Source organism: Notolepis coatsorum (assembly GCF_963971535.1).
Source record: "Notolepis coatsorum genome assembly, chromosome: 10".
Lineage (NCBI taxonomy): Eukaryota > Metazoa > Chordata > Actinopteri > Aulopiformes > Paralepididae > Notolepis > Notolepis coatsorum.
Window position 1 is genome coordinate 48380341 of NC_140174.1, and position 19047 is coordinate 48399387.

At 43.5% G+C, this 19047-nt stretch overlaps 1 protein-coding gene across 1 annotated transcript in view; it reads right to left on the bottom strand.

The window, feature by feature from the left end:
- Positions 1-1376: 1376 nt before the first annotated feature.
- Positions 1377-19047, bottom strand: part of abcc3 (ATP-binding cassette, sub-family C (CFTR/MRP), member 3) — a 207800-nt gene continuing 190129 nt past the window's right edge. The window contains exons 27-31 of the mRNA XM_084323656.1: positions 14782-14928; positions 5860-6018; positions 3999-4165; positions 2192-2386; positions 1377-2080 (exon numbers count right to left, since the gene is read on the bottom strand). Of these exons, the coding sequence (XP_084179782.1) occupies positions 1969-2080; positions 2192-2386; positions 3999-4165; positions 5860-6018; positions 14782-14928 (780 nt within the window). The 3' untranslated portion in view covers positions 1377-1968. The remainder of the gene's footprint in view (positions 2081-2191; positions 2387-3998; positions 4166-5859; positions 6019-14781; positions 14929-19047) is intronic.

A 19047-nucleotide genomic window follows, 5' to 3' on the forward strand; every position in this document is an offset into this window, starting at 1 on the left:
GCGCACACACACACACACACATATGGCACACGCTGTGAATCTATCTATCTCTGTGAAAACAGCTCTGATTATCCTAAGACTGGTAAAATACATTCCTTACCTCAGATCAGATGTTCTCCAAAAAGATTATTCCAATTCCTGATCGCCATTCCAAATATCGATCGTGTTTATTGATTCAGCGCAGGGTACTGGAAATATGTATTCCACGCTGTTTTGCGGCTCGGCAATGACTTGGATCTCTTCGGATGGCTTGCCGGAGAAGTAAAATGAGGAAACTGGATTCCCCCCCCCCCATGTGTTTCATTCAGTCTAATCCAATGGGGTGCAGTACAACAGGGAGAGACGATAGGGGGCGGTATTTTCCCAATGGAGCTCAGAGAGAGTTTGCAGCACTAACGTGAGACTAGATTGATGAAATATGAATTCAAATCGCTAATAAAAAAAAACACAAAAAAAACGCTATTTGTCGTCGCTGGCACTCAACGGTCGGCATGAACTAACGACATATAGCGTCGTTGGCACTCAAAGTGTTAAAATCGGAAAAAAAAGGAAAAACTACCCAGAAACGAGAATCTTCGTTTATGGCACTGAACGGTTGGGGCCCAGAAACGAGAATTCTCGTTTTTGGCAACCGCTGTTGTAAAAATGGCCTTTTCCTGTTTTACATTGTTCTTTACACAATGAGGGGTTGTTTTGTCTCAACACTGACAGCTGTGACAAGAACCCTCCCTATATTGAAACAAGCTATTCAGAATTGCAGTCACAATCGACATAGTTAATAACATGGATGTGTGTATGTGCGTGTGAAGAGATCTTGGAAAGATTCATACAAATTGGCCGTAGGCTACACCTTCTCTTTTCTACCTAAAGTAGAACCTAAAATTGGTTTCTGACATCATTTTTAAGTACGTTTAATATGATATTGCTGGATCTCGAGTCATATTTGATCTGCAACACCTACTTTGACAGTATGATCTGACTTTTGTTTGACAGAACAGGCTCGTGCACCATTGCTACAGTAGATGTACGATAATTAATGCATTTGTATGATAAAACCGGCTCGCTCGTTACACACAGAAACAGCCTGTTGAGAACAGGACTGAAACAGAGGGATATGGAGGCTGCTAGAATGCACAAGTGTTTTCTTTCAGCAAAAAATCACATGTTTAGGGGACCTCAAAGACTTTTAACTTGTTGAAAGAGACTACAATTTAATTAATGATTATTTCTGCATCTGTCAATGTTTTAATTTTTTTATTTAACTCTTTAACTTGAATTACCTGGTTAATATCCAGATGCATTTGATAAACTTTCTCAGACCACTGAGGATGCATGATTGCAAAACAACGACAGAGCATTCTTGGTAAATTCTTTTTTTTAATAAAGGCATTATCATATCTTTATATTTTGGTAGTACAGAATTCAAGTTTTTACAGAATTGGTTCACAAAAAAAAGCAATCACACATCAAACTGAGCAAACTTCCGTAGACGAGGCAACTCTTTAAAAGGTAGCTTAAATAATTATGATACAGTACAAAAATAGCTGGGTGCATCGCAGAACTTTCTTTTTTTTGTATGTGGAAATTCTTGTTTGTAGAAAAAAGTTAAAAAAAATTAAATTAAATAAACGTTCGTCCTGGTTATTTATTTGCAGCAGACTGCCGAGTAGAAAAGGATACATTCTCTCTCTCTCTCTCTCTCTCTCTCTCTCTCTCTCTCTCTCTCTCTCTCTCTCTCTCTCTCTCACCCCCCCCCCACTGCCAAGAAGGCACTACACACATCAGGCTCAGCCGCAAAGTCAGTGGGTGAACCTGAAACTGCTGTTACAATTGGTAAACCTCACTAACTTGAGGTTATAATAAATGGTACTCTTTCTTTCCACTTATGGCTATTGAAGTTATTTAAATGAACGGGAGCCGATCCAAAAACCCTGCTTTAGAGCGATTGGAACAACAAGTTAGCTGATGCTATGCTGCCAGTCCTGCGTCTTTTGCCATGCCGTAGAATATCCCTCTCTGTGATAGGAGGTTTGTCGGGGTGTCAAATTCAGCGATCTGTCCCTTGTCCAACACCAGGACTCTGTAAGATAATAAAAATAAAAAGGAGAGAAAACGTTAGCTGCTGAAAACACTTTTGATACGGTGAGTTGTATCCATGCACTGATGTAAGATACAAACAATATTATTTCACCTAGTGTAGTCCATGATTGTGTTGAGTCTGTGTGCAATAGTGAAGACCGTGCAGTCTTCAAACTGGGTCCTTATGGTGGCCTGGATGAGGTCATCCGTCTCCAGGTCGATAGCAGCTGTGGCTTCGTCTAGGATCAGGATCCTCGTCTTCCTCAGTAAAGCCCTCGCCAGACACACCAGCTGCCTTTGACCCACACTACATGCGCGCGCACACACACACACACACACACACACACACACACACACACACACACACACACACACACACACACACACACACACACACACACATACCATTAGTCATTACACTCGTTCATTGTGTACATAACTTGTATGTAAATATCAGTTGACTCCTGCAGATATTATGGTATGTTAATATCAGTTACTCCTGCAGATATGATGGTATGTTAATACCAGTTACTCCTGCAGATATGATGGTATGTTAATATCAGTTACTGCTGCAGATATGATGGTATGTAAATACCAGTTACTCCTGCAGATATGATGGTATGTTAATATCAGTTGACTCCTGCAGATATGGTATGTTAATACCAGTTACTCCTGCAGATATGATGGTATGTTAATATCAGTTGACTCCTGCAGATATGATGGTATGTTAATACCAGTTACTCCTGCAGATATGATGGTATGATAATATCAGTTGGCTCCTGCAGATATGATGGTATGTTAATACCAGTTACTCCTGCAGATATGATGGTATGTTAATATCAGTTGGCTCCTGCAGATATGATGGTATGTTTATATGATATGATACATCTATTTATATTGCACCTCTCAACCAATAGTTACATCGGCCCGTGGCGCAGCCCAAAAAAATAAAAAAGGAACAGGTACAATAAGAAAACAGAAAAAATACATGCAGGCCAACCAAGCAGACAGAGAACGGACGGACATAATACACCAGTCATACTACAACACAAAACTAGCTCATGGATTCTTTATGGCGGAAAGGTGGGTTTTGAGCATGGCCTTAAACGTCTGTAGAGTGCTTGCAGAAGTTTAGTGGGAGCTTGTTCCAGATAATATCAGTTGACACCTGCAGATATGATGGTCTGTAAATGGGAATCCTGTCTGGTTGTTGTATCTTTTTTAATCTCTTTGTTATTATATTCCTTTAATTTCTTCTTCTTCTTCTTCTTCTTTGTGTCCTATTGATGTTGGTGCCGTAGCCTCCATTATCTTGCCACGTAGGGCTGTGGACAACGAGGTAACCCCAGCCCCCCGGAGATGATAAAAGTGTTATGATTTTGGAGAAACCTTAAGTAGAAATGCATAGTATTTTCAGCAATTTTAGTGGAAGAAAAATCCCATGCAGCGCATTTCAAACGAATTCCTAAAGATTTAACGGCATGGTTAGTTAAATAGAAGGATAAAAGTGTCTTTTCTTTCTTTCTTTCTTTCTTTCTTTCTTTCTTTCTTTCTTTCTTTCTTTCTTTCTTTCTTTCTTTCTCTTTCTTTCTTTCTTTCTTTCTCTTTCTTTCTTTCTTTCTTTCTTTTGTTCATTTGTTTGTTTGTTCGTTCTTTCTTTCTTTCTTTTATTTTTAGAAACACGTTAATGGACTCCAATGACTTTGACTAGCATCGCTAACAAATGCTAATACTTCCTACTACCAAAATAGTGGTGCAAGTGGCTTCCGGGTGGATTGAAACGACTCCCACGATGTGTGACAAATCAAACAGGCTTCTTAAACAAAGTGAACTGTTCCTTTAACCTCTAGACAAAAAGTGTTATTCCTGTCCCAGTACCCCATCACACAGCGGGTCGCTCTGCGCGGAGAGAAGGTTACCTGAGGTTCTCGCCTCCCTCTGAGCACTCCAGGTCCAGCTTCGCCGTGTGGTTGCTGACAAACTTGTGCAGGTGAGAATGTTCCAGAGACCTCCACACCTCCTCGTCGCTGTACAAGTCGAAGGGGTCAAGGTTCATCCTCAGCGTCCCTGAGAACAACACAGGCTCCTGTGCAAGGAAAGAAGAACGCTTTGACGATGCTTTGCATGTTTTCCACTCCATCTCTGTGTGTGTGTGTGTGTGTGTGTGTGTGTGTGTGTGTGTGTGTGTGTGTGTGTGTGTGTGTGTGTGTGTGTGTGTGTGTGTGTGTGTGTGATGGCTATCTATCTATTTTATACAGTCAATGGTGATAGCTGATCCTATTAGGTGAAGGGCCAAGTAGTCGGCAGACTACTGTGGCTGCTATTATTGGCAGCCACACATTGTGGGAGAGATGTTTTTCTATCCTTGAGGCAGACGGAGACACAGGTGGGTGATTATGCTGTCTGCCTACGATAATTGTGCGGATGTGTACAGGCACATAATGTACAGGTATGTAGCATTAACCGAAAAGGTCTCTGAAAGTCTGAATGCATTTTCAGTCTTTATGTACCCCACCCCAGGGTTCCTGCAGGTTCAGACAGGTTCAATTTAAAGATCCCCCACCACATGTGTCTTTAAGAATTTTGTATATTGAATAAGAATTAACTTGGATGTTTTTTTCCACCAAATATTTTCAATAAACAACATAAAATTACTTAGCAGCATCCCTACACCTTTGGGCCGGTTAACTTTCTCTTTTTCCATCGAAACGGTTCACTTCTTAGCTTACATTTGTTATAAATAAGCATAAATAAGGTTTGCTGAAAGAAATAATTGTTTTCATGCATTTCATGCTATTATCATGCCATTATCTTACTGTTTACTTTGCAGACCGGAGATTTCCCCCAAACACATTTAAACGTGATACAGAGAAGTTACATAGCAACATAGAAGTAACAAATTATTACATTTGTAAGTAATACATTTTTAAGGCCTGTCAAAATCATATCTAAGACCTTTTTAAGACTTTAACCTCTTAACTGGCGCCCAGAAAAGTGGCCCTTTTTAAACTTGAACTTGAGGACTGCATACTTTTATTGCAAAGCTGATCTTTATACTTTATACTTATAGCACATGCATGAACCTGGTCTCTTTTTTTTAAAGATAACATTCTGAAGTTTCTGATACAATAAAGAAAATTCAGTTTTAGTGCTAATGAAATAGAGTAACATAGGTCTGAATCCGTTCATAAATGAGTGATTATGAGCGATTTTAGTAAAAAAGAAAAAAGAAAAAGCTCTCCAGGTTTCAGATTCTCATTGACTTCAATTCATTCTGCGTTTTTTTTTTCTTTTTCTGTTTTCGCTCATGACTTGTGGGGTATCATTGGAAAGCCACACTCATTGGTTACAACCCTGTTCAATAACTTTCGAGATCGCCAAATGATTGACGGAGCTAGAGCCTCGGGAGTCGGGGGTGGTAATAAAAAAAGAAAAAGCTCTGCCGTGTATTTTGGCGCACGCCTCACATATCGGCATGTAACTCGAGAACCGATGAACGGATCGCCTGAAACGGCAATCGACAGGCAACAAATAGGGCTTTAATTCAATATATATATTGTATTAAAAAATATGCACACCCGAGCCGCTAGAGGTCGCCAAAGTAGCGTGTCGCGCCGGTTGGCAAATCGTCCTCAAGAGGGCCCGGGGCCGGGCCGTTGCCAGTTAAGTGGTTAATTTAATTAACACCCCGTGGGAACCCTGTTACCTGTTTCTGTAATACATATGTTTACATATATAAATGATTAAAATGAGTGTGTGTGCGCATGCGTGTGTATTCACCTGTGGTATGATGGTGAGTTTGGACCTCAGGTCATGGAGGCCTATGTCAGCTATCTTGACCCCGTCAATGGAGATCTCTCCCCCTGCAGCCTCCAGCAGTCTGAACAGGCACAGTGTCATGGAGGACTTACCAGCCCCTGTACGACCCACAATGCCAATCTGTAGCCAAAAGAAAAGAAAAAACTAGTATGAGTAGTGTACATACATACTGTAGGTATTCAGTGCATGTGATATTCACACAGTACAATTGTGATAAGCGGTCACATAAGGTTATCACCGAGCAGGGGATGCACAATGGCCCTGAGGACAATACCGACTACTGACTCCGAGCCATTACATTTACTTAGACCATGACCTTCGAGTCACTGGACACTGTTAGATCCTGATCAATCTGGCCAGTACCACGTCTTCGTCTGTTTGGCTCTCCATCCAATTCCTCTGCGTTGTGTCATTTTAATGGTCCTGACGTCTCCGATACCGGTTGATTAAATCCTTATCTCACCCCGTTAGTACTATCCGCAAACCATAATAATTCTCCACCTCCGTAAGAATTCGACACTTCGACAACGTGAAATACCTTATGAGGAAAAGCGTTGTTTATTGCTATAAACAGGAACCTCAGCTCAGATGTTAACAGATTGTATTGTCCTTGCAACGTCTATTCTAATGACCTTTCGGTGTGTTCAGTCTATCTAATGATCTTTCAGTCCAGTCTATTGTCCCTCTGTCTCTCAGTCCAACAGTGGTCAGGCCTGTTCATTAGCCAAGACCATCCTCGTGGTAGCCGAAGCTAATGATGATGTGGCATTCTCCCTCCCCCCCCCCCCTTCGTGATGAGAGGAGAGAGAGTCTCTCCTGGTTTCTTCCCTCTTAGTCTCAGTCAGATTTTAGTCTGCCTTACACCTGGAAACACCGTTCGACTTATAGATCTTCGTCGTAGAAACGATAGCCCCGCCCCTCTTCTGGTTGTCAGGCGACGCGCTGTCATGACAACCGCGTTTAACCTTTACACACACTTCAAAACGTTTCATTCACTGTTGCATTAAAGAGGTCACCCCTCTCCCTCGCTCTGTACCGCTCCTTATCTTTGTTTTGTCTTCCAATCGGAATTCAAAACAAACCCCCTCGCTGGCAGTGTGCTTGTGAAACCTCTTCTTCTCCACCGTCAATATCATCCTGTGATGATAATGATATTACCCTCTTAAAGCGTCTCTTTATATCAGTTTTATAAACCAAATATACATTGAAAAAACCACCATTTTCTCTCAACACAAATTACTGAGAATTAATAGATTTAAAGGTGCTATAGATAACCTTCATGATGATGTCGCACTAGAGCACCTCCAATCAGGTGCATTCCATTTATTTTTTTGCATTTATCGCTTTTTACTACCGGGCAGTCCGGTAGAGAGAGAGAGAGAGGAAGAACGGGAGACAGAGCGGAGGGGGGGGGGGGGGGGGGGGGGGACATTCGGCAAAGGACGGCGGGTCCGGGAATCGAACCCGGGTCGGCCGCAGCGCGTTACATGGTTCGCCACTTGGGCGCCTGCAATTTTTTTTTAAATGATAAATGAATTAATCAATAACTGTTCTTTTATTCTTTTATTTATTTAAATTTGTATTCTGCACCTTACTAAAAGCTCTGTGGATGCATTTCTTTTTTAATGATTACTCTACATAAAAACTTTATCTATAGCACCTTTAATTATAATAATAATAACTTTATTTGTATAGCACTTTTCATACAGAGGTTGCAGTTCAAAGTGCTTCACAACAGTAAAAAATACAGGCATAAGCGAGCATAAAAAGATAGACAGGTAGAATCACAGTGTTTCACATTAGGATCTAGCATCCCAATAGGCTCTCCGCTTACAGTTTTCAGTAACACAAATAGTAAAAATAGTTTAAAATGATTCAGTTTAAAAATAGTAAAAAAATTATAAAATAGAACGGACATAAAAAATACAGGCATGAGCGAGCATAGCAAGATATGGCAAATCACAGTGTTTCACATTAGGATCTAGCATCCTAATAGGCTCTCTATTCAGTAATACTCCTGTAATTACCAACATACTTCCCAGTACATATTGCTGTAACTTTAGTGATATTAGATCACAGGGACACGAACCCACACTGTAACTTTAGTGATACTAGATCACAGGGACTCAAACCCACCCTGTAACTTTAGTGATACTAGATCACAGGGACTCGAACCCACACTGTAACTTTAGTGATACTAGATCACAGGGACTCGAACCCACACTGTAACTTTAGTGATACTAGATCACAGGGACTCGAACCCACACTGTAACTTTAGTGATACTAGATCACAGGGACTCGAACCCACACTGTAACTTAAGTTATACTAGATCACAGGGACTCGAACCCACACTGTAACTTAGTGATATTAGATCACAGGGACTCGAACCCATACTAAATAGTGGGACCTATTGCATGAACAAATAATCACAGTGTTTCACATTTTGGATCTAGCAAATAATAAAAATAGTTTAAAATGATTCAGTTTAAAAATAGTCATCAGTAAGAAGTAAAAAGTGCAATAACCGACACATGAATTTGATAGGCAGTGTATAAGAGTAGGCAGGGTAAGAATAGTGCAGGTAAATACAAGTTGTGTCAGGATATCCCTGATGTTTCCTCTTGCCACTAGGTGGTAGCAGATATCTATCAGTGAAATACCTGAGCAAAGAGATAGGTTTTAAGCTGTCTTTTAAAGATGTCTAGCGAGTTGGCTTCCCTGATGTTTTGGGGTAGTTTGTTCCATAGTTTTGGGGCATAGTTGATAAAGGCTGCATTACCGATCCTCTTTTGACTGCTTCTGGGAGCCTCTAGTAGTCCAGCAGCTGATGATCGCAGTGTTCTTGCTGGTGTGTAATTTATTAGAGTGTTGGCGATGTAGCTAGGTCCCTGTCCATTTAGAGCTTTGTATGTAAGGAGAAGGACCTTAAAGTCAATTCTAAATGTTACAGGAAGCCAGTGTAAAGCAGCTAAGACTGGACTAATGTGCTCTCTCCTTTTGGTTCTAGTTAGAACAAGATTGCAGACCAAATTGACGCACTTCGTAAGTCAATAGATGGCAAGATTGACAAAAAAATGGACGCACTACGTGTGTCCATAGATGGCAAGATTGACGAAATGCGTGCGTCTTTGGAGGTGAAAATAACGGCGGAAATAACGCAGAAGATTAAGGACACAAAGAAGGATATGACGGGCTACGTTGACCAGAATGTGGGTGTTATGGTACAGAGAATGACCGACATCGAGAGGAGTGTGAAGGAAAGAACCCCGCAACTCAGTCCATTTGACCCGGACGTCTCCTTGATAATTGTTGGATTACCCCAGGAGAGTGACGAGAGCAGCGAGGACCTGAAAACCAATATAGGGGCACTGCTGCGTGATGGCCTTGGATGTGAACCAGTTCCTGACGTAGTCGCGGTGGAGCGTCTCCGAGCCAGGGGAGCTAAACCGGGGCTCGTGAAATTGGAGTTGCGGTCTCTACGTGAGAAGATAGCAGTGCTTCGCTTGAAACGCAACCTTAAGGAAAATGAAAAGTACCAGCGTGTTTACGTGTCGGCAGCGAAGTCACACACAGAACGGCTGGTCGACCTCAACTTCAGAACGCTTCTTAAAGGAATTCCAACGGGGAAGGATTACTTTCTGACGGGGAATGGACGCTTAATGAAACGGCCCCCACCTGAAGAGGACAGTTGAGAAGGGCAAGCCCAGCCCCTGGTATCTGTGAGTAAAGAATTTCGACTAGTACACTGGAATGTTAATGGATGGACATCATCAAACCGTGAACTTAGAACTGTTCTGCTAAACTCGTTAAAGCCAGATTTTATTTCCTTGAATGAGACTCATCTTTCTACAGACTTGCTTGAGTTCAATGGCTTCACCTGGTTTGGTTATAATCGGGTTGCTCACAGAAGAGCGGTTAAAGCCTCTGGCGGCGTTGGTATCTGTGTAAAGAACACTATTTTTGATACATTCTCAGTTATTATTGTGGACAAAGCCTACGATGGAATTCTCGCTCTACGTTTTGAACACCGGGAGACAAAGTATTCTTTCATTATCATTTCTTGTTATCTGTCTCCGGAAACCTCACATTGGGGACGTAATGCAGACTTTTTCTTTAACCATTTACTGACGTTATTGTATACAGTTAATGCAGATGCTATTTATTTGTGTGGTGATTTAAATAGTCGCATTGCAGATCTGAAAGATTATGTGGAGGCAGATGACATCCCGCCTAGATCCGCTTTAGATCTGACTGTAAATAAACACGGACAATCCTTCATTGAATTTTTAAAAGACTCAAAATGCTGTGTAGTAAATGGGAGATTAAACGCTGACAAAGATAATTTCACTTCAATTTCTATAAAGGGGAGAGCTGTTGTGGACTACATTGTAACTCCTCACGTTGACTTGAAATCATGCATTGAATTTAGTGTTTATACACCATCTGAACTTGTTGGCTCTGAAGGTGCAAATCTTATTGATATCCATAGTAGATTACCTGATCATTCAGTACTATGCTTACACTTTCGGGCCGGTGACTCAGTTAATATTCAGAGCATGGTTGAACCCCTGCAGCAAATCAAACCATGTAATAGACACCTGCCAGCTAATTTTCTTTCCTCTGAGATTTGCCAGGGGGCTTTACTAGATGTCATGGAGCTCTTGAATAACGGTCCGAAAAACCAGGAGAATATTGATCTCTGTTACAATAACTTATGTAGTTTTCTGCATAAAGAAATTGGTCGACACTGTGCTACAAAGAAAGGCGGGTCGCCCAAAAAGTATTTTAAGACCAAACAACCTTATTGGAATAATGAATTAAATGGGCTATGGCTTAATTCAAGGGCAGCCGAAAAATCTTTTCTAAAATGCAAGGAACAGAGTGTGAGAAGAGACTTACTGAATGAATTTAAAGCTTGTCAAACTAAATTTGATAAGAAACTCAGATTTTTCAAACGACGTTTCAAGAGAGGACAAGCTCTCCATATAGAACAACTACAAGTCAGTAATCCCCAGCAATTCTGGAAAGAAATAAATAAACTAGGCCCCAAAAAAACCCAGACAGTCCCAATGGAGATTGTATTGGATAACGGTGAATCATGTTTTGAAACTGAGCAGATTCTGAAAAAGTGGGAAACCGACTATAGTAGTCTGTATGCTTGTAGTAGTCACCCTTTATTTGATGATGGTTTCCTGACAGAAATATGTAAGTTAAAATGTGAGGCCGAACTTGGGATGAGCAATAGCCCTACAGGTTGTGAATTATTAAATAGTGACATTACGTTAGACGAGGTACAGAGTGTAGTGGACAGAGCGAAACTGAAGAAAGCTATGGGTATTGAGGAGTTGTCGAACGAGGTCCTTAAAACTCCCTATCTGCTGAATGTATTACACTGTTTATATCAAACTTGTTTTAACACAGGCACCATCCCCTCGATATGGAACAAGTCCATTATTAAGCCCATCCCCAAATCTGCAAAAGCTGACCCTAGAGTCCCACTAAATTACAGAGGTATTAGTTTGATCAGTACAGTTTATAAATTATACTCAAGTGTTCTTAATAATAGATTAAATAAATACTTAGAATATAATGAAATGTTGGTGGATGAGCAGAATGGGTTTAGGGCTAAGAGAGCTTGTATTGATCATGTTTTTGTTTTATCATCGGTGGTGAGAGCCAGATTGGACGAGGGCAAGAATACATTTGTTTGTTTTGTTGACTTTAAAAAAGCCTTTGACTGGATTAATAGAGAGCTTTTGGACTATAAATTAATCTGTTCTGGTATTGATGGACTATTTTATAAGGCTATCAAAAGCCTGTATAAGGCCCCATCTGCCTGTCTGCAGCTGAATGATGTTAGGACCGGCTGGTTCCCCACACCATTCGGTGTAAAACAGGGAGATGTGCTTTCTCCTACTTTATTCGCCCTTTATGTTAATGACCTGGCGCAAGAAATCAAGCAAGCCAATCTTGGTATTCCAATAGATAATATAATCCTAAGTATTTTATTGTACGCTGATGATATTGTTTTGTTTGCAGAAAATGAAGCAAATTTACAAAACATGTTGAATATTATGAGTTCTTGGTGCATGAAATGGAGACTTGCGATTAACAGTGAAAAAAACACAGATTATGCACTTTAGGAAAAAACACGAACAGCAGAGTAGTCATAAGTTTCAATTTGGACCAACGCCTCTGATTTACACACATTCTTATAAATATCTTGGTTTTACCTTTAATGAGTACATGTGCTTCATAGAAGGAAGGAAAATAATGTCTGAGTCAGCAGGAAGGGCGCTAGGGGGCGTGTTGAGTAAAATGAAAGTGTGCACTGACCTTGGGTTTTCAACATATACACAATTATTTGATTCAATGGTGGGTTCTGTTTTGTTTTATGCTGCTGGAGTATGGGGTTTTGATGATGCTCCTGAATGTAATGCGATCCAGAACCGGGCCATAAGATACTTTTTAGGAGTCCATAAATACACACCAAAAGGGGCTATAGAAGGGGACATGGGGTGGGATTCTTGCTTGGTCAAGCAAAAGGGTGAAATGGTGAGGTTATGGAACCGCCTGGTCCAGCTGCCAAATGGCAGGGTGACTAAAAAGATTTTTAATTGGGACAGAGCACACGGTCATCCCTGGTCAAGAGAGATGTCTATGATTTTTTCTTCTACTGACTTGAGTATGATTTTTATGAACAATTTGCAGTGTAAGGTTCACATAATTAAAACAAAATTATCAACAATCCATCAGGATAAGTGGAAGGTGGAGATTTTGAAAAAACCTAAACTTAGAAAATATATTGCAATTAAAAATGAGTATTTTACTGAACCTTATGTAATGTTAAACTTAAAGAGAAGACGGAGGTCTCTGTGTGCCCAGTTGAGGTCTGGCACCCTGCCATTGGCTGTGGAAGTGGGTAGATTCCAGGGTAAACCTGAGGAGGAGCGGCTGTGTGTTCTGTGTGATCTGGGAGTGGTGGAGGATGAATATCATTTTGTTTTTTATTGCCCTTTGTACACCACTTTGAGGAGGGCTTTATTTGAAAAAATTCAAATTGCAAACCCAGATTTGTTTTGGCAGTCTGAGAGCTGTATGTTGAGTTGTTTTTTTGTGGAGGACATCTTCGGTTTTGCAGGATTTTTGGAGAAGGCATGGCACCTGAGACAAAACACACTGTATCCTATATAATTGTATTTGAATTCACCTTGTTTTTCTGTTTTTCTGTTTATTTACATTGAGTACAGCTTGTGTTATATTACGTTTTATTGTATTTTCTTGTATTTTTCTTTTTTTATGGCCATCTTGGTCTATGTAATTTGTTAAGTAATTGGTAAAGTATATTATTATATACTTATTGTTATGTGTCTTGTAAGCCCATATGGGCTGGGCATACATCTGTATGTAAGACACGAAAATAAAAAATATCAAATCAAAATCAAATCAAAATCAATCCTAAGGGAAGTGTTTATGATATCTAGCACAGGACTTGAAACACTATTAAATACCCGTTTGAAGAAAGCTGTAGGTATAGGGTCAATGTCTGAGGTGGAGGAGTTACATTCTGAGACAGTTTTGCAGAGTACATCTAATGTGATGCATGTGAAACTTCTCATGGTTACATTGCACGGTTTGCCGCAATCAGCTTTATTTCCATCATGAGTAATGCTGGCCCTGATCAAGGTTATTTTGTTGTTAAAGAATAGTGCAAGTTCTTCACACTTAACCGTTGATGACTGAGGAGGTGTAGGGGCAGTGTTGAGTAGTACATTAATAGTGGAAAAGAGGATTCTGGAGTTTCCAGCATTTTCTGTAATGATTTTAGAGAAGTAATCTTTCCTTGCTAAGCGGATGGTTTTATTATAAGCAGTTAAAGCATCTTTGTATATATCACAGCATATGGTGGTTTTTGTTTTTCTCCATTTTCGCTCCGCTGCACGACATTTCCTTTTTTCTTCGTTGACCGTATTATAGTTTAACCAGGGCGAGGCTCTAGTTTTCTTCTTTTTCGTTTTTAATGGGGCGACAGAATTTAATATAGATGACATTGCATCATTGAGATTTTCTACCATTTCATTTAGAGAGCTGTCATGATTGTGTGGTTCATGTAGTCTGATAAGATCAATGAACTTTGATTCAGCTTTGTCGTTTAAGAGCCTCTTTTTAACTATGATTTATTTTTTTGTTTTAGTAAGGGTTATTTGAGTATCAAAAAATATACAGTGATGGTCGGAGAGAGGTAATTCAGTTATTGAGATATTTGTTATGCTTAGCCCAGTTGTTGTTATAACTAAGTCTAGTGTATTCCCAAGCCTGTGAGTTGCATTTGTTATATGCTGTATTAGGTCAAAGCTATCCAGTAGATTTTTTAGTTCTATAGTTTTGGAGTCTGTTTTCTTATTAAAATGGATGTTCAAGTCTCCATTTAGGATCACCTTATCATATCCGGTAACACATAGTGAGATCAGTTCAGAGAGCTCCTGTATAAATATTGGTGAGTGTCTAGGCGGGCGGTATATTGTGACAATAATAGTTGATTCTGTTTTTAGTTCAATGGCAAGATATTCCATTGACATGAACTCGCCTAGTTCTGTGATTCTAAACAAGAGTTTTGAGGAGAAGATTGCTGCAACTCCTCCGCCCCTTTTTTCATCATTTTATATACATATACATTTCCATTAGAGATATCAATACCATTTAGTATCACTGAGACACCAGCTGCATAGTGATCAGACATCTGTACATGGAAATTGATGAGGTCTGTACGTGACAAGACAGTCGCTGCAGTCAGCTGCGTATATCTCCAAAAAGGGTCCACTTTTCAGAGCAACCTCCTTTTCAGATTGACACCCATGTACTTTTTGAAGCTATACATTCACCTTCTCTCCTCCTTTGACCTTGAGGGTGAGGTTCTTCAGGACGAGGTCCAGTCCCTCTCGGTACCGAACACTGTAGTCCAGGAACTCCACGTTCCCCTCTGACGGCCATTCGGGAGGAGGCTTCTTGTCCTCCACCACCCAGGGAGCCTACAGAATGACAAGCACAGGTTTCAGGCTTATGAGGACACTCGGGAGGACACCTTGTCACTCAACCTCTCCCGATGCAAGACACTTTAAAGGTTCAACCAAAGAGTTTTATTATATACTGTATAAAGGCCCAACCTGTAATCCAAATGTAAACAAATGGGGAAGTAGAAATAGAATAGAATAGAATAGAATAGAATAGAATAGAAGAATAGAAGTACTTTAGTATTAATCCCAAGGGAAATTCAGGACCACAGATAGCTCACAATAAACATTTAGGTAGTCAAAAATAAGAATACACAGTCAAAGATATAAATTCTAAAATATACAGTCCAAAAATATACAGTAAAATGTACAGTAAGATATACAAGGATGTATACAGTCCAGTGCAAAAAAACTGCAGTGTATGTTTTCATTTGAGTTGTATTTGCAGTATTTTGAGGCTGGCAAAGGTTTGTTTGCATTGGTAATGTTTGTAAACACTGGAGTGAAACATATATTCTGATTTAAAGTTCCAAACGGACATATATTCCGATTTAAAGTTCCAAACACCTATTCTCCTGAATTGATATCCCCACATTTAAAGTGGCCTGCATTCTAGAGCTTGAATGTGTGTCTCGGTCCGTCGTTTGATTCATGTCTCCCCCGCTTGACAGCACCTCACAAGATCCTGCGGTGTGTACGTTCATGTTTCTTCAGTGTGTTTATCAAGACAAATGCCCCAGAGACTTGGAGCTTTCTACACACATAGTTTATAAACAAGCATTGATTTCATACTAGCGCTGGGGCGCAGAAACGAAAGGTTATCCTATAACCTAGTTATATGAATACTGGCAGAGCGTCTCGCTCTTTGCCATTATGAGATATCTCTTATGTCCTAGCACCTACTGTGCGCACAAACAAACAATTGCACTTACATGCACGTGACCAGGCCACGCCCCCGGGTCCTACTATATGACACCGGACATGGTCACACTCTACCTTCCTCAGAAAAAGTTTCCAACACTGAAAACCCAACCAAGGGACCTCAGGTAATAGGATAACCTTTCGTTATATTATCATACTGGTCATCGCGTCTCGCTCTTTGCCATTATGAGATATGGGACAGAGCAGACGCGTGACCCGACAAGTGTACCCCCTGAGGGCCCGTAAGCCCCACTACCAGGGAGGAGGGGAGTCCCGTCCACCCGCCCGTCCTAACGAAGGGGGGAGGCAGTCGACTCCACCAAAGTGCGAAAAAGGGGGAACCAGAGACCTCTGAAAAACGCACAGCACAGGCAAGACCACATGTGACACATCACCCCATGGCACACACCCACACACCCCTGCTAACCCACCAACTGGCGGGACGCAGGGGAGGTCCCAGACCTCAGAACCGTCTGGGAGACAGAACCCCCAGTCATGTCCATGAGGTAAAACTTAACGAAGGGACCCGGGGAGGACCAGGAGGCCGCAGCACAGATGTCCTCCACCGAGGCCCCCCCTAACAGGGCAGCAGCCAGAGGGGGGACCTGTCCAGCCAACGTGCAGCAAAAGACAACGCCCCCGCACAACCAATGTGACAGGTGCTGCTTGGACAGCGCCTCACCCGCTTTAGGGCCACCGTAACAAACAAACAGTTGAACGGAAGCCCTGAGAGCCCGAGTCCTGAGGTAAACCCCCAGTGCACGGACAGGACACGACAGGTGAAGGCCCGCCTCCAACTCACTAGCGTGAGGAGGCAGACGAACGCCTGAACCACAACATCCCTGGAGCGAAAGAGCTCCGGATATTCTTTGGCACGAAGACTGGATTAGGCCTCAGAGTCGCACCGCTATCGGCCGAATAGACAGGCACTCAGGCCGCAACGAGAGAGCACATAGCTCACCCACGAGTTTAGCGGAGGTGATGGCCAAAAAGAATGCAGACTTCAAAGACAGCAGATCCAATGGCGCCTGCTCAAGAGGCTCAAACGGGGCCACCGACAACCGGCCTTTTTAGGACCAGTTGGAGGTCCCACTCGAAGACAGAGAACGTTCCACAGGCTTGAGACGCAGAGCGCCAAGCAGGAATGTTCCACGAGAGGGTGGCTGAACAATGTTCCGCCCCCACACTCGACCATACGCCACTCCCGAGCGGAAGCTGCGGTAGAGGACAAAGCGCGCGGGTACCGGATAGCGTTAACCACAGAATAGTCAAGACGCATTCCCACCAGATTCACACTGTCAGCAGCCAAGCCTAGAGGCTGGACCCAGAACAGGAGGCAGAACAGAGTTCCGCGTGCCTGAGGGCCCGCGGTGACCACGGAACAGGCCACGGCGGGGCCACCAAGAGCTGAATCAGGGCCGGGGACCACACAGCTGAGCCCCCCGGCCCGGCGTGACCAGGATCAAGTCCCGTGCTCCCGACGTACCCGCCCCAACAGCTGAGCTATCAGGTGTAAGGGGGGGAATGCGTACAGAATCCCGGACGGCCACGGAATCGGTCCCAGACACCACCTGCCTGGTATGAGACCTGGCGATCTACCCTGACCGGCCAAGGACCAGAAGGTCGTCCAGGGCAGAATACAATTTGTAACCCCCGACGACGCAGAGGCCCCAGTGCGGTCTCCACGCACTTGGTGAAGATGCGGGGAGCCAGAGAGTAGCCAAACGGCAGCCTCTGGTACCCGTACACTAAGCCCTGCAAAGGAAGCGTAGGCAAGCCCTAGGATGGAAGATTGGGATGCGAATACGCATCCTACAGGTCTATGGAGGTGAACCAGGCCCCCACCTGACAGCGTCTAACAGGTGGGAGACGGTCAACATTCTGAACCTTCCATGGGACAAGTCCAGTATGGGTCTGACACCCCCCCCCCCCCCCCGATTTCTCGGGCACCAGAGAATACCGGGAGGAAACGCCACACATCGCGTCCACCTTTGGGACCACGACGATGGCTTGCTTCGCCAACAGAGATTGGATCTCGTCGGCCAGAGCTGTCACTGCTGTTGACCCTGACAATAGGGACTGTACCAAACCTGAAAACGGGTGGGGTTGTGCAAACTGCAACACAAGTCCCCGCCTCATCGTTCTCTCCATCCACCTCGACATATGGCACTGCTGTAGCCATATGTGATGATAATCCCAAGTGCACCCGCCGCCACTTGCCGCTGGTCCACCAGGAACCATAGATAGGCGGCCCGGTCCCACCCGCTGTGCGTTGCCAACCCTGGACTCGCCAACCGCGCGAGCAGGGCGTCTCGTGGAGCTGGGATATCGCACCCTGACAATGAGGCAATCGCACCCAAGGGGGGACCCCGACAGAAAGGCCCGGTTTGATACGGGGGAAGCTGACATCACACTGGGTGATAAAAGCTCCCCCACTGAACACCTCCCCGGCATGGATTGCTGAGGAACTGTTCTACAGCTGGACATGCAAGGCGTGAGGTCCCCACACTGCCCGATAGGGTGGGTTCCTACACACCGTAGCCCTACAGTGATATTACTACCACCCAAATCACGCGCGCCTGACTGACCATCGCCGGTCTTCCGGCCGTGGGAGGCACTAACGTGATACCCGGCCTGGCGAGGGCGGGCTGGGGGAACTCGCGCTGCGACACCCTGGGCCTCGAGTTCCCCCGCTGACAACCTTCGTCGTTGACAGACACAACACCAGGCTCACCAAACACAGACGCAGAACGTGTGGCGTGGGAGCCGCTTGACAGCACAGCATTCTTACGGACAGACCCAGGCCTAGCCAGCAACTGGGTGTCATCCCCTGTCCCCATGAGAAGCGAAACGTGGGGCCGCTCGTGCTTCACTGAAGGCACGCGGCCCGCAGCCAAAGGGAGCAAATCAGAGACCGTATCCCGCTGGTGTTGGGGGGGGGAGTGACCGGAGAGCGAGCTAGACACAGCTAGACGTCAACGTTTTTTTACGGCGTGCTCATCTAATGTAGCCGATCCCTCGGCCGCCAAGGCTGTCGGCCTTGTGATCACCTGTTGTCTTTGTGTCCAGGGTACCTCAGGCGGGGGAAACATGGCCGCTGGTTGGGGGCCTCGCCACAGCCGCTGGCGAGGCCGCGCCCTCACCTCTGGCTGCGTGGTGTGAGGCGGTGTGGGGCCTAGGTCAAATACCGCACGCGCTCCTGCGGAAAGACCAAAG